The sequence below is a fragment of the Epinephelus lanceolatus genome, chromosome 24, assembly GCF_041903045.1.
Source record: "Epinephelus lanceolatus isolate andai-2023 chromosome 24, ASM4190304v1, whole genome shotgun sequence".
Taxonomy (NCBI): domain Eukaryota; kingdom Metazoa; phylum Chordata; class Actinopteri; order Perciformes; family Serranidae; genus Epinephelus; species Epinephelus lanceolatus.
This window is the reverse complement of record NC_135757.1, coordinates 22,806,975-22,822,872: the sequence shown is the minus strand read 5'-3', so window position 1 is coordinate 22,822,872 and position 15,898 is coordinate 22,806,975. Positions and strand designations below refer to the sequence as shown.

The 15,898-nt window shown below is 42.4% G+C and overlaps 1 protein-coding gene across 3 annotated transcripts in view; it reads left to right on the top strand.

Moving 5' to 3' along the window:
- Positions 1–15,898, top strand: part of ncam2a (neural cell adhesion molecule 2a) — a 546,541-nt gene that overhangs the window by 333,427 nt on the left and 197,216 nt on the right. For all 3 annotated transcript variants that reach the window (XM_078165636.1, XM_078165635.1, XM_078165634.1), the window contains exon 2: positions 10,194–10,268. In XM_078165636.1, the coding sequence (XP_078021762.1) occupies positions 10,194–10,268 (75 nt within the window). The remainder of the gene's footprint in view (positions 1–10,193; positions 10,269–15,898) is intronic.

Here is a 15,898-nt window from a genome sequence, read left to right as displayed (position 1 = left end):
AAGACCAAGAGTCACCTCTGCTTCTGAGGATAAGTTCATCCGAGTCACCAGCCTCAGAAATGGCAAGTTAACAGCAGCTCAGATCAGAGACCAGATGAATGCCACACAGAGTTCTAGCAGCAGACCCATCTCTAGAACAACTGTTAAGAGGAGACTGCGCCAATCAGGCCTTCATGGTCAAATAGCTGCTAGGAAACCACTGCTAAGGAGAGGCAACAAGCAGAAGAGATTTGTTTGGGCCAAGAAACACAAGGAATGGACATTAGACCAGTGGAAATCTGTGCTTTGGTCTGATGAGTCCAAATTTGAGATCTTTGGTTCCAACCGCCGTGTCTTTGTGAGACGCAGAAAAGGTGAACGGATGGATTCCACATGCCTGGTTCCCACTGTGAAGCATGAAGGAGGAGGTGTGATGGTGTGGGGGTGTTTTGCTGGTGACACTGTTGGGGATTTATTCAAAATTGAAGGCACACTGAACCAGCATGGCTACCACAGCATCCTGCAGCGACATGCCATCCCATCCGGTTTGCGTTTAGTTGGATGATCATTTATTTTTCAACAGGACAATGACCCCAAACACACCTCCAGGCTGTGTAAGGGCTATTTGACCAAGAAGGAGAGTGATGGAGTGCTGCGGCAGATGACCTGGCCTCCACAGTCACCGGACCTGAACCCAATCGAGATGGTTTGGGGTGAGCTGGACCGCAGAGTGAAGGCAAAGGGGCCAACAAGTGCTAAACACCTCTGGGAACTCCTTCAAGACTGTTGGAAAACCATTTCAGGTGACTACCTCTTGAAGCTCATAGAGAGAATGCCAAGAGTGTGCAAAGCAGTAATCAGAGCAAAGGGTGGCTATTTTGAAGAAACTAGAATATAAAACATGTTTTCAGTTATTTCACCTTTTTTTGTTAAGTACATAACTCCACATGTGTTCACTCATAGTTTTGATGCCTTCAGTGAGAATCTACAATGTAAATAGTCATGAAAATAAAGAAAACGCATTGAATGAGAAGGTGTGTCCAAACTTTTGGCCTGTAGTGTATGTGGGAGACAAAAAAATATACATGTAAATATTATTGAAGGGATAATGACACATCATTTAACCTGAGGCGTTGATTAGAACAAATATGTAATATTTTTAATGTTAGTTAAAATAGTTACTCTGCAATAGTCACTTAATAGTGTGAAGACTGGTGAACATGTAAGTCACACTAATAATGATCATAACATAATAATAAACATATCATATCATATCACCTATGGTACCTCAGATAAGCACAATTACATGTTCTTAAGTATATACTGAGTAAGTACAGCTTAAGTTTTATAAACTGCAAATAATACACTTTAAGAACAACACATTAATACACATTTACCCTTCACAGTGCATGTAGACTGTCTGAATTTCTATATTATCCAACAATACCCACACAAAAAGAATAAAACTGATATTCATTTTAATGCTGATGAATTAGCAAAGTAATATACAGCAGAGCAGCATTTAGCTCACCAGCTTAAGGGAAATACACAAGAGATAATGTTAGATCAGATGTTCAGCTATTTTATTAGTTACTTAGCCATGCTGATGTTGACTAATGCCACCGAGTGCTGTCTGGCTCTAGTAACGTTACACAATAATGACGTTTTGACAGCCAAACTAGCCTACATGTGTTGTGCTAAAAGTTAACAAGCTAGCCAAATAATGTTATCACATTAGCTTAGCATCCCCCTCCCGGTCACGTTGTCCTCCTCCTGCAGACGGCGACGCGAGAGCTGCAGGTACTGCTGCGGATGCTGAAGGTCGTGCTTGAGATGCAGCAGCAGAAAATAAATGTGTCAACTTCTGACACTTGGCAGCATCTGCCTGTAGTGCCTGCCTTTTTTGTCTCTCAACTTCTCTGCTCCTCCTCTTCATTTCTTCTCCATTTTTGCAGTGTGTATGATTGATTGACAGATGCAGAGGGAGGAGGGACCGAGGCCCTCGGCCTTCGGCTGTGATTGGCCAACAGCCCCAGGACCGAAATGAAAGGGGTGTGACACCCATGTGGGCCAATGTTGATTATCCAGACACTAGAGAAACTGTAAACATTGGTTATTATATTAAAGGCCAGCCCAACTGCGCCGAAAGTCTTTTTTTTTTTTTTTTTTCTCAGTCCGGCCGTACCGGCCCACTGACGCAGCGGCCCACTGGGAAAACTCCCGGTACTCCCGATGGCCAGTCCGCCTCTGCATCATGACAATTTATAGTGTTTGACAAACAAGCACTGTAGGAACTGTCGGTAATTCCCGTCATCTAAGCTACTGTTTCCTGTTATTCAAATAACCAGCTCTGGGAACAATCTCCGCACCTAACCAATTTGGTCAGAGAAATGTCAGGTCATCTAGCTAAAGTTATGTCAGGTCATCTACATGTATTACGCCCTCTGGGGGTCATCAGACCCCAACCAATCAGGTATATCAGACATTATTACAGTATATTAGAGCTGTGTTTCTGGCCACCTGGTGAACGTGAGTTCTGTATTCTTGTAGCTCTGTTTGGCTCTGCTGTGTTGACCAGGTTGCTATGTTTGCTGGTCTGGTGGAGAGTTTAAGCTGGGCTGGTTGATTTAAATTGCTATTTGAGCAACTGAAAGTCCATGTCCTCAGATGGTTTGTCATTTTCTTGCTTTGGCTTTGGTTCTCTTGTGGATATGACGTCATGTAGACTATCACAATAACAGCGGCAACTTCTTTCCACCTCTATATTTGCATTATGGGTGCATTTAGGAATACTCACTCCAAGTGCACCCTGGCACAAACTGGACCATCCATAAATTCAGACTGCTGTTGGAATATCCAGAGCACCACATTCTTTCTTGGGAGACAGAGCAGCAGAGCACCAAACAGACTGAATGTGTGATAAACTTAACCTTTGCCAATGCCAATATCCATTCAGGCAATAAAAAAACAATTTAAAAAATACTGTGATACAGTGCTGTATGTAACAGAAGAGAAAGAGTTGATTGTTGAGTCTTATTCCCAGGTGGTCAAATACAGATTCTGTGGGTTGTTGATTTGTTCAGACTACCAACCCAAAGCATCAATGATCAGCAATCAGTAATCAACTATCTTTCTCCAGAGTTACATACAGGTCCTCTAAGTGAATCGATTTTTATCCCAACCCTAGTAGTCTACGTTCTGTAGTTTTAGCAGAGCATTTGGCAGGAAACAGCTGCCTATTGCTGCTGAAAATGTTGTTAATGAGAGCAGTAAGAGTGAATTAAAACAGTAATGTTGTGGACCTTAAACCAAAACAGTCAGTTACAAGATTTTAACCAGCAACTTTCTGGGGGGAGTCCTGCCTGTTTAACTTTTAGTTGCAATTTCATAATTAATGCTGGAATTATTCAGACCGCAGAGATGTTAGGCGAGCTGACGAGTCATGTATGGTATCGACGGTCTCAGACACATTACAAATGGCAATCAATGGTTTTGTCCGTTGTCTTATTTTCCTTGTCTCCAACACTTCTTGGAGGAGCTAATAATTGGGGCTGATAATTGCTACCAGGCTCATAACATATTGACCCTGGCTCTGTAATAGGCAGGTGTAATAAGCAGCTGAAAACATTCCATTTCTGAAAATGGATATAATTAGTATGTCTCTTTGTGTCCCCACAAGGCGAGACAGTGTTGAATAAACAAATTCTCCCGTGTCATATTTCCAATCCAGTCAGCATTCTCATTAAAATGCCGATGTATATTCGCTGTGGGGACTGCTGTGCATTTCAGCTTAAAAATGCCAGCTGAACGGTTATATTTTCCAGGCTGAACTTAATTATATGATTCACAACAATGACTCCGGCAGCACAGAAAAAGGCTCCAGCCCATTTTTCTTTTGCCTGCTGGGTTTTTGTGAGGAACTTATTACGTGATCAATCACATACAGCAAGAACTGACCGGGATCAATTAATAATTGAAAACCGTTAAACTACTTGAAGCACTGATAGGAATCTGCCTTAAGTCAGAGGCAGGCAGTGTGGAAGGGCACCAGGTTAAATAGACATGATTAATCAACCCCAGAGTTGTGTTTGCATTCATCTGAAACACTGCATGTGTGTGTGTATGCAGACAGTAGCTGTATATACAGAGTATATAGTGTGTTGTGATAAGTGGCAAAGTTAAAGGAGCTGCATGCAACATTTGGGGCATTAATATAGCAACAAACCACTGTCTGCTATGTAAAGATATAGTGGAGTAAAGACGTCCTGAGAGAGAATGAAGTCAAGCTACTTCTGTGTGTATTAATCCCGAGCTGCTTTGTTCTTTGTTGTGGTTGATAGTCCCGCCTCGTATGCTTTTTAATGCATGTTAGTCCATGTGCGTATCCAAGTGGCTAGCTAACTGCTGCTGTTCCGCACTGCGCTCATATGGCAGTAAAGTGGGATTTATACTTGTATGAATGCTCTATGCAAAGCCTTCACCGTAGCCTATGCATGTTGCCTATGCCATTGTGAACACTTGTGCAGTGGTGTGTCTGTGTCACGCTGCAGTTACACCTCCAAAACACTAGTCAGCAGCAGGATTTCTGTGAAGTGCTGTAAAGTTTAGTTGATCAAAGTTGACCCAAAACACACATTAAACATGGCTTCATAGAGACCATTCCAAGCATTGCCACTACATGTAGTTAAATCTCTGGGTTTGTGCACGTCAGGCTATGTAAGGCGTCAGTGCAGTAGCAGAAATCCTACTTTACCACTGATAACCTCATCCCAACTCACAGAGGCAAACAGCATTGTCACGGAAGTGTAACAGCTGAAATACATGGGGCACAGACGCGATGCATCACGTAAGGCAGGGTTTTTTTACCTGCTTCACAGACTCCATCTTTGTAGCATGTGGTTGGACGACAATTGGTTATGCAGGCTTTGGAAGAGTAGGCAAAACTAACTGGTGCTGAATTACTGAACTGGTTCATTTTAACTACAGGATGGATTGATTTAATTGATTTATTTTAATAAGAAATGTAGAAACCGGTTGAAGGGTCCATAAAGGAAAAAAAATACCAACTGCATAAATACAGAGATAAGCAGCCCAGGTGTGTGTGGTCTGATCATTGAAGCAGCTTCAGTTGATTATAATGGACGCACTTTGCTCTGGGCTTGCTGTGGCACAGGTGTCGGTCGCGTTACGTCAATACCCCATGTATTCTGGCCCAAATGCCTACCCTCCAGTTCCACCCCGTGTCACCATCATCAATTGTCAGCACTTTTGCTGTTAGCACCATTGGCTGCCAGCAACCAGCTCATCCACCTCCGTGTTGAGAGCTATGTGGAGACAACCCCAATTCTTGAGCGGCGTTTCCACCAGGTCCTCAGGAAGTGCGCCAGGCTTTGAAGCCAATATTTGTAGGGGTCACCTGATGTCCTGCATCCCAGAAATACCTTTTCCCATTGGCTCATGTGGCGAAAGAGATACAGTACAGGCCAAAAGTTTGGACACACCTTCTCATTCAATGCGTTTTCTTTATTTTCATGACTATTTACATTGTAGATTCTCACTGAAGGCATCAAAACTATGAAGGAACACATGTGGAGTTATGTACTTAACAAAAAAAGGTGAAATAACTGAAAACATGTTTTATATTCTAGTTTCTTCAAAATAGCCACCCTTTGCTCTGATTACTGCTTTGCACACTCTTGGCATTCTCTCCATGAGCTTCAAGAGGTAGTCACCTGAAATGGTTTTCCAACAGTCTTGAAGGAGTTCCCAGAGGTGTTTAGCACTTGTTGGCCCCTTTGCCTTCACTCTGCGGTCCAGCTCACCCCAAACCATCTCGATTGGGTTCAGGTCCGGTGACTGTGGAGGCCAGGTCATCTGCCGCAGCACTCCATCACTCTCCTTCTTGGTCAAATAGCCCTTACACAGCCTGGAGGTGTGTTTGGGGTCATTGTCCTGTTGAAAAATAAATGATCGTCCAACTAAACGCAAACCGGATGGGATGGCATGTCGCTGCAGGATGCTGTGGTAGCCATGCTGGTTCAGTGTGCCTTCAATTTTGAATAAATCCCCAACAGTGTCACCAGCAAAACACCCCCACACCATCACACCTCCTCCTCCATGCTTCACAGTGGGAACCAGGCATGTGGAATCCATCCGTTCACCTTTTCTGCGTCTCACAAAGACACGGCGGTTGGAACCAAAGATCTCAAATTTGGCCTCATCAGACCAAAGCACAGATTTCCACTGGTCTAATGTCCATTCCTTGTGTTTCTTGGCCCAAACAAATCTCTTCTGCTTGTTGCCTCTCCTTAGCAGTGGTTTCCTAGCAGCTATTTGACCATGAAGGCCTGATTGGCGCAGTCTCCTCTTAACAGTTGTTCTAGAGATGGGTCTGCTGCTAGAACTCTGTGTGGCATTCATCTGGTCTCTGATCTGAGCTGCTGTTAACTTGCCATTTCTGAGGCTGGTGACTCGGATGAACTTATCCTCAGAAGCAGAGGTGACTCTTGGTCTTCCTTTCCTGGGTCGGTCCTCATGTGTGCCAGTTTCGTTGTAGCGCTTGATGGTTTTTGCGACTCCACTTGGGGACACATTTAAAGTTTTTGCAATTTTCCGGACTGACTGACCTTCATTTCTTAAAGTAATGATGGCCACTGGTTTTTCTTTAGTTAGCTGATTGGTTCTTGCCATAATATGAATTTTAACAGTTGTCCAATAGGGCTGTCGGCTGTGTATTAACCTGACTTCTGCACAACACAACTGATGGTCCCAACCCCATTGATAAAGCAAGAAATTCCACTAATTAACCCTGATAAGGCACACCTGTGAAGTGGAAACCATTTCAGGTGACTACCTCTTGAAGCTCATGGAGAGAATGCCAAGAGTGTGCAAAGCAGTAATCAGAGCAAAGGGTGGCTATTTTGAAGAAACTAGAATATAAAACATGTTTTCAGTTATTTCACCTTTTTTTGTTAAGTACATAACTCCACATGTGTTCATTCATAGTTTTGATGCCTTCAGTGAGAATCTACAATGTAAATAGTCATGAAAATACAGAAAACGCATTGAATGAGAAGGTGTGTCCAAACTTTTGGCCTGTACTGTAAGTGTAAATCTGTGGATAATGTTTTTGAGCGTCACAACCCCCATTAAATGACCCGTTTCACTGGATTGATCCACTCGGTTTGATAACATATCAAAGTCAATTCAATAATTTTATCCCCATTCAAGTTAGCTGAGCACTATACTGAAGGTTAGCTGCTCAGCTGTTGTACGTCTCTAATGCGCTTGCTCTATGGGCTGAACAGCACAGAAGTAGTGACGGTCATTCCCAGATATCCCAGGTAATTTCATACGCAGCAGTTGAACCATGTGCCTTCATGTGCCACTGAGCAACTCTCGAATGTTGAATGAATGAATGAGGCCCTGTGTTCAGTGGTGTATCCAGGTCTCTTTATACACCCATGGTTACACTTTTGCTATGGTACCCTTAGAACCCAAACCTAACCCATACAGACATGTACCCTAATCGTAGCCCTGTTTAGCATTTTCACCCCAGACAGTACTCTTAAATGTAAGATAACATTTTTTAGTATTTCCTCTCACAGATGACGCAGAGGAACATACGCACCTCACTGATCAACCTAAAAACAGGCTTGCACACTGAAATTTTCAGAACACACTGCCTCTGTTGCAGTCGATGATATATATAGACAACGTGTCCTCATACGTTTTGCATGATATCCTACAAAAATGCATGCACAGTCGTTCGTATGTTGGTGAAGGTTCTCGTCATCCAGGTCATGGTAATCATAAATGCTATATCATAGGCTACTGGACTTGCTTGAGTTTCTTGAAGATGTTTCACCTCTCTGAACTGAAGAAGGTGAGGTGAACCATCTTCAAGAAACTCAAGCAAGTCCAGTAGCCTACGATGTGTCACTTAGGAATGGTTCGTAGGATATCGTATGTCCTGCAAACAACGTTATGTAGTTAACATAAAGTTATACACTTAACGTAAAGTTATGGAGGTTAGGTTTAGGAAAAAAACATGGTGACAACGTACCTGGAGTTCACTCAAGGTCTGGTTCTGAACACTGGTCTCCTGGGAGAAGTCCTGGGGCAAAGTCCTGTGTTTTGTGATCCATCCCCCACCCTGACCTGCCCCCTTGCGAGACCACTTCCTGCTTTATTCTTTACTCCTGTCAGAGCATTGGTCATGTGATTACACCCTCCCAAATTATGTGGGTTATGCATGAATTACTGGAATATGTACCTATTTTGGTGCATTATTTTTCATAGGAAAACGTACAAACAGTGTATGGGAACAGTGATATTAAAAATAGCAGGTTTGCATATTGAGTCTGTGCGGAGCAAGACAAATCGACAAACTGCAGTGTTTCTGGCTTCACCTTTTAGTATCAGATCAGTGTGCTCGATACCTCAACAGAGGGGTGATGAAAAAACAGACAGAATGGAAGGGTACACTGATTTCAAGTGCAGAAACAGTATACCATGGAAATGTGTGTGTATAGCACAGTGTACAATTTGTACAGCTACTGTTGTGCTTGGGACTGTACATCTATGCCATTTGATTTAAGAGCAAACGTGTATTGTACTGTGTTTTTTATGTGTGTGGCTCTTTACTGTGTGTGTTGATCTCTGCTAATGACTGTTCAGTGCTATAACAGTCGAGTTACACAGCAGAAATGATCAAACACATTGATAAGGCAGTTCCTCAGCCTCATCATGTAGCCTCCTCGGATGAAGGCGGCAGTGCCCCTCTACTGCCACCTATAGGCAGCCTCAGTTCATGACAGATGGCTGTTAGTGATAATAATGCTGGAGAGCAGCTTTAGTGTGATGCTGCTGCTGCTGCTGCTGGCTGCACCCCCCCCCCCCCCCACTCCCCCGAGAAGCCGCAGATAATCATTTCATCATTTCCTCAATTATTGACAGGCGCCCTGAGCTCCACTGTTAAGTTTCCAGCGTTGTATATAGAATTAACATCCATTAGAGTATTATACAGTGTGTGTGTGTGAATATGAGTGTGTGTGTGTGGTTGGAGTTTGATCCTAACTAGACTTGCAGCTCTCAGGGCAGAGAATGAGGAGCAGAGATATGACAGGCTCATCAAATATCTCGCTTCACTCAGCGCCATGGCAGGACTACCGCCGCGTCGAGAGGCTCTGGCCTAAAAATGACCCTCTCCCCGCTGAGTTGCCAATCATTACTCATCACATTAGACAGCTAGTCGCATTCTCAGCCCCGTCTTGCTGCACTGCCAGTCAAACACTCCCCTTTCTTTGTCTGATCCTCTTCTCTGCTACTACTCCTCTCCTGCTTTTGATAAATTCACGTCAGCCGTATCGAGGCACACTCTTATTCAGCTAAGTACCTTTCACTTCAGCCTTACAAAACTTGCACCGGAGCCTCTATTGTGTGGCGTTACAGTGGAGCTTACAATAGCCCAGCGCAGAAAAATGGCCTTTGATTGTAGCTTGACTCTGCAAATTTTGTGGCACAAGCTGCAAGGTATTTGTGCATTTTTTCTCCCGGCCGTATTCCAGTGACATATCCAGTTTCTTTTTTTCTGTCTCTCAATTTCAAATCGAGGATGTAAAAGAAAATACAAGCAGTTTTTTACTAATCTCTGCTATATCTCCGCCTTTAAATTCCCATCCCACCGTTGTTCACTGCATATACCACTGTCAAGAGTGATAACTGCAAATAGCATTACCTCAGGCTGAAAGGATCCCATTCATTGTGAAACTGACTGACAAGCTCATCACAAACCACCTAATAGAAGGTATCAAGCAAATCTGTCTCTTTGTGAGGAGAAATGGCTCCGCTGTTCTGTTGAACAGTAACTTTGAAGGCAGTTAAAGTTTGGATAAAAATATATAAAGTGTTCTTTTCAGTTGGGACAATGCATCTGATGCTTGCAATAGCTGTGGTTATTTCTTAGAAGCTTGTACTCCACTCGCTGCTGTTCTTGTAAATGCAGAATATGGCGACAAATGATAGAAAATGGTCCTCAGAAAGTATAAAAATCTGGTACAAAGAAGGAAATGAGCCTCAGTGCTAAAGAAGCTGTCAGTTTTTGACAGCAATTTTGTGTTATTATGTCGCTCCAGTCTGCAAAATGATGAAAATCCTCTGTTTTGTATTCTAACTAATCCATTTCCCTCTGTTTTTTCCTCTTTCTATTATAGCCGCACTGCAGGTGTCCATATCGTTGAACAAAGTGGAGTTAAGTGTCGGAGAGTCCAAGTTCTTCATCTGCACAGGTACAAACGCCACACACTGTTGTTTCTATATGTTGTATGTGACTGTTGGCGGGTCAGGGATGCAGCGGGGGGGCTCACATCACCGCTTGTGAAGTCCGTTTGTTGTTTGTATGACAGCGAGCACAACACAATCCATGCCGTCCATATGGTGAGTGACTCTTTGACCCAATGGTGACTGGATCCACACACCCGCTCATCCCGTCCCTCATCCTCATTGTCCTCTCTGAACGGTATATCAACACTCAGCCATAACAGAGAACCTGATGCCGGTGCCAGCTGCGCGGTAGGGTGGCAACACACTCTGGCAGGCCCTGGCCCGCCTCCTGCTGACTGCCTCTTCTCTCCTGCCAACCCACTCAGCGTGGAGCTAACAGCCAAGGGAGTGGAGACACACTGGGAGGAGCATCGAGGGTTTGGAGGTCTAGCGTGTGCTGAGAAGGACAGAATGAAGGGAGGGGGGCTTGGAAAAATAGTAGTGAATGGAACCAAACTGGCAGGAATTGAAAGCTTTTATTGTGAAAGAGCTAGAACGACAGAACTGAGAAGAATGGAAAGGCTTTGAGGCAAAAGAGTGTTGGAGGTGGGAGATAAATAGCCACCATCCACCACAAAAATGCGTGGGAGGAACTGTCTGTGTCACTTTTTTTTGCCCTTTTTCACCACGGGCAGTCACAATTTTTTACCATATTCACATGCCGAACTGCCAACTGGAGTGGGCTGAGAAGAAGGGCAGAACAGTCATAGGCAAAAAGCAAAATCCCAGTGAAACCGAAGTGAGGCTGCAAACAAAAAAAACAAAACTGTCTTTTAAAGTGACTTCTTGGCTTTAAGTCGGCATGGCCCGCTGTATGAATCAGGCTCACATAAAAATGGATCGGAGGAAAGAAAGGAACAGAAGGCACAGAAAAGGCAATTATATTGCATGTTGATTCACGGGTTCAGGGAGAGGAAAAGGCAGAACGGAGAGGTGAATGTGTTGCTCTTGAGAAAAAAGAACCTGGGTGAAATCAATTCACTTGTTCGATACAAATCTTTCTTGTTTCAAAAGTTTGCCGGAAAGAAATTGGCAGCAGGGTAAAATGATTGAACACCTCATTTCTTCCAAGAGGGCACAACTTTTTTTTTTTCTTAAGGATTGTTCACACAGTTGTTTCAGGTCAAAATTATGTCAAACGTAGGTCAACATAGCAGCCTGGAGGAAGAAGGATTGTATCACATCCTCCATTTAAGTTATTTTTCCATGTATCATCCTTTTCTGCTCCCAGATCTTTATACTTCCAACTATTTTGACTCAAAAGGCCTTTTCACTTTGCTTTAATTAAACTCTCTTCATTTTTATCTGTGCTCTTAAATAGTCATGATTGAATATGCAAAAGTCATATTTAAAGTTTGGAAGAACAAAAAACATCCTTGGGTATTATTAAGTAAGAATTTAACATGTAAAAGCTCAGCTAATCTGCTGCGTGGATGTGATTTGATCAGACAAAAACACAAATACAGAAATTTCTTGATTGAAATAAACAAAACTTGACATTGAACTGACCATTTTCTGGGAGGAATCAGCTCCTTTAGTGCTGTGTCTAACTTGTGTAAAGGCAGCAACATAAAATTAGTCAGATAAGCAAGGACTTTAAGAGTAGGCAGCCCTTTAATGAGGGCCCAGGACACATTAGTGTACAGACTACCCCCAGATGTGGTCTTAGTGATCAGATCTCAAGATTCATTGAGGATGCATTTGGTGCAGTCACACCTGTACATAAAGCGACCTGGTTTCACTCTAAAGTCGTTGAATATAGGCACTTGGTTAGTGACTTCCGGTGTCAGAAGCCAAGACAAAAAGCCGTCCTTTCCAACACATTCTCACTCCAACCTTGTCACATATCAACGTTTGGTCATGGACTTTTCATGTCATGATATGACATGAAAGGTAAACCGGGTGTGTTGCTTGTTGACGTTTTGAGATGTTGTGTCAAGTCTTGTTTCAAAATACACTTCTATTTTCAAAGGAAATGTACAGTTTACATACAGTGTCTCTCAAAATAAACACACTACGTCGGTACAGCACCACAGATTGAAGGTTTTTTTTCCTTCAACAAGTGGCACATGGTTGGGTTTAGGAAAAAACAACAGGGTTTAGATTTCCTGAGTGAAGGTCAGTGTTTGCTCGACCACCTTAACTTTTGTTCTTGTCCCACCACGTTTCCATCTTTCCGTTTCCCTAAGCGGCAACCATCATGCCGACATTAAAGGACGTCAATGTCTTTAACAACTTTGGAGTGAGACCGGGTCGTCCTTTAATGTTGGCACGATATGCAGCCAGTTACCATTCTTGTTTGACAGCACCCAGCGTCGGTGGGAAATGCAGTGGGACAACAGCAAAAGTTAAGGCCAAGTCCAAGTCCAAGCAGGGCTGGTGGGAGGGTTGGTGGACGGGTCCATCAACCACCAACTTTCACCCGAGAGCAAGTATTCACTTCCTGTAAGGTCATGAAGCCAAACCTGTTCCTCTTTCCTAATCCCAATCACGTGCTTTTTTGCCTAAACCCAACCATATGTGTGTGTGTTTGTTGTACAAAAAAAAAAAAAAAAAGTCAACTCATAGTGTTGTACCAACATACTGTAGTGTGTATATTTTTGAGTTTATTTTGAAAACAGACCAATATATGTAATGGGCTTAAGTTGACACAGCGCCCCAGAACATAAGCAACCAATGAACCCAGGGTATCTTGCACATCATATCTTAACATTGGAAGTCCATGACCAAACGTTGATATGTGACGAGGTCGGAGTGAGAATGTGTTGCATAAATCTGTCCACTTGTTAATACCAGGTATAAACAGGTTCTCATGTTAAGATCTCTGTGATTACTTCTTCACAGTACTCTACTGATACTACAAAATTCAAACTCTAGTCCAAACCACAGTGTAATTGATGGTATACTTACACTGCTGCAATAGTAGTGATGCATCTTGTGTTTGTTTAAAGGTCCTTAAGATTGATTCCTGTGATTGATGGGTCTGACATGAACACAAATGTTTCTGCCAAAGTTTACATTAGAGATTCCTGCCTGTGCTTTATTTTTTTGCCAGTGTTTTTTTTTATGAATTGAGCTGGGTGTCATTGGGAAGAGATGACATCATTTACCTTCATGTGCCAATGAAGTTTTAGCAAAACACAATCTGATCAAACCACACTGAAATAGTCCTGATGGAGCAGGTTCGCTTTTTTGTTTTGTCAAATGAAGTTTTGGTCATTAAAGGGGACCTATTATGCTTAATGTTGCCATTCTGGATGTACACATTCAACATGGCCAAAGTTTAAAATAATTAGGATAATGTATGTAAAAGTATCCCTGTGAGCAAAAACCTTAGGCTTTAGACCGTTCAAAATACTCTACTTTTTCTACTTTGGCTCCAAGCTGACGTCAGTTTGTGGCAGATTTCTGAATATATTCATCTGCTCCAGGCATGCTACTGCAAGTGTTTACATAACAAACACTGCTACATGTAGCTACTTGCTAACATCATGGAAACATGATCTTTGTTTCCGAAGTTGTTAATTTGTTCCTGATCTCAGAATATGCTCCTGCTGGAACATGTCCTGTTGTGACTATACTCCATAGCAGTCATTTCCCAGCTGCAAGTACATTGTTACATGTCGCTTAATGTTAGCCTCAGGGAAACATATCATCTTGGTTGTCAACGTTGGGAATTTCTCCCAAATTTCAGATCATATTCCTGCTAGAACACGTCTGTTTGTCAAGATTTTAGTTACGAAGCTTTTATTGGTGATTTTTCTTTTACCATAGCAAGTGCTGCTATACACAGTCACTCCCCTCTTGCAAGTACAGTGCTACATGTAGCTACATGCTAATATCAGGAAACATGTAATCTTGCTGACTGTTGTTCATTTTTCCCTGATTTTGGGTCAGATCCCTATTGGAACATGTCCGGTTTGTTTCAAAGCTTTCATTGATGAATTTTTTTTTTTTTTTTTGTGGTTGAAAATGTTGCTATTCTCCATTACAGTCATTCCCCAGCCACAAGTACACTGCTACATGCTAACATCAGGGAAACGGGAACTGCCCATTGGTTCGACTGCCCATTGGTTCGACATCCCATTGTTCTGACCATATTAAACTCATTGTTCCGAAGTCCGTTCCGAAATCATCATGATGCCCTGTGGTTAAGGTCTGGTTAGGTATAGGCACAAAAACCACTTGGTTAGGGTCAGGAAAAGATCATGGTGTGGGTTAAAATGAAAAAGAAAGTGACAAACACATAAGCTGTGAGCCTGCTCCGCCTCAAGCTGGTCGCGGCGCACCATACGCCCGCCGCAAGCCGTTCAGCACCGCAGACAGTCAGACTAATGGGACGTCGAACCAATGGCTGTTGAACCAATGACATGGAGCCAGGGAAACAGATAATCTTGATTGCTGAAGTTGTCAGTTTCTCCCCAATTTCAGATCATATTCCTGCTGGAACATGTCGGGTTGTGTTTAGAAGCTTTAACTGATGATTTTTATGTGGTTGAAAATGCAGCTATTCCCTGTTACAGTCACTCCCCAGCTGCAAAGTACACTGCTACATGTAGCTACATGCTAACGTCAGGGAAACATGTAATCTTAGCGGCTGAAGTTGTTCATTTCTCCCCAATTTTAGATTATGTTCAGTTGAGTTCAGAAGCTTTTATTTGTGATTTTTTTATAGTCACCGCCCGCTTGCATGTACTATGCTACATGTAACTACAGGCTAACATGTGGGAAACATGATATCTTAGTGAGTGATGTTAATTTCTCTCTGATCGTGGATCATATTCCTGTTGGAACATGTCAGGTTGTGTTTAAACGCCTTTATTGATTTTTTTTTTTTTTGTTGTTGTTGTTTTTTGTTTTTTTTGTGGTCAAAAATGCCGCTATTCACTGTTAGTTGTTCCCCGGCTGCAAGTACACTAACATATGTAGCTACATGGTAACATCAGGGAAACATGTAATCTTGGATGCCGTAGTTTATTACTTTCTTCCCAATTTCAGATCATGTATTAGTAAAAACCCTAAATACATGTATGAACCTGAAAATGAGCATAATAGGTCCCCTTTAAACTCAGAAAACGGCACATTTTTTCCATATTCTGCTGAAATGTGAAAGTGTACATTAACATTAGGCTTTTTGTTGTAGACTAAATTTCCCATCAAGACTGAAGAGTGTACAAATATGATGAATTAATATATGTCAGTTGAATAGCCTCTAAATGCTGTTATTCATTTTAAAATTCCTTTTATATCCTCTGTCCTCAGAGTGACTGATGTATCTATTCATATATTCTTGCTTTTAGAAAAGAAAATGTGAGTGACGTCCCTTCAGCAGAATTAGCTGTTATTCATCACCTCGCTGTATATAATCATTTTTTTCTTTTTCTTTTTTTTTCTTTTTGTGTACGCCTTCACAGCGGAGCACTCTAAAAAGATGTTTTGCTCAGGAGATTTGAATTGAGGCCACGGCATGGTGGGATAGAAAGAAAAAAGCGGAAGGTATAGACGGTCAGGAAGAGAAAAGGAAAACAGTGAGTGAGAGGCAGAGAGAGGGGAAAAAAACAGGTGAATTGAACTGCGGAGCAGGAGGGAGGGGAGG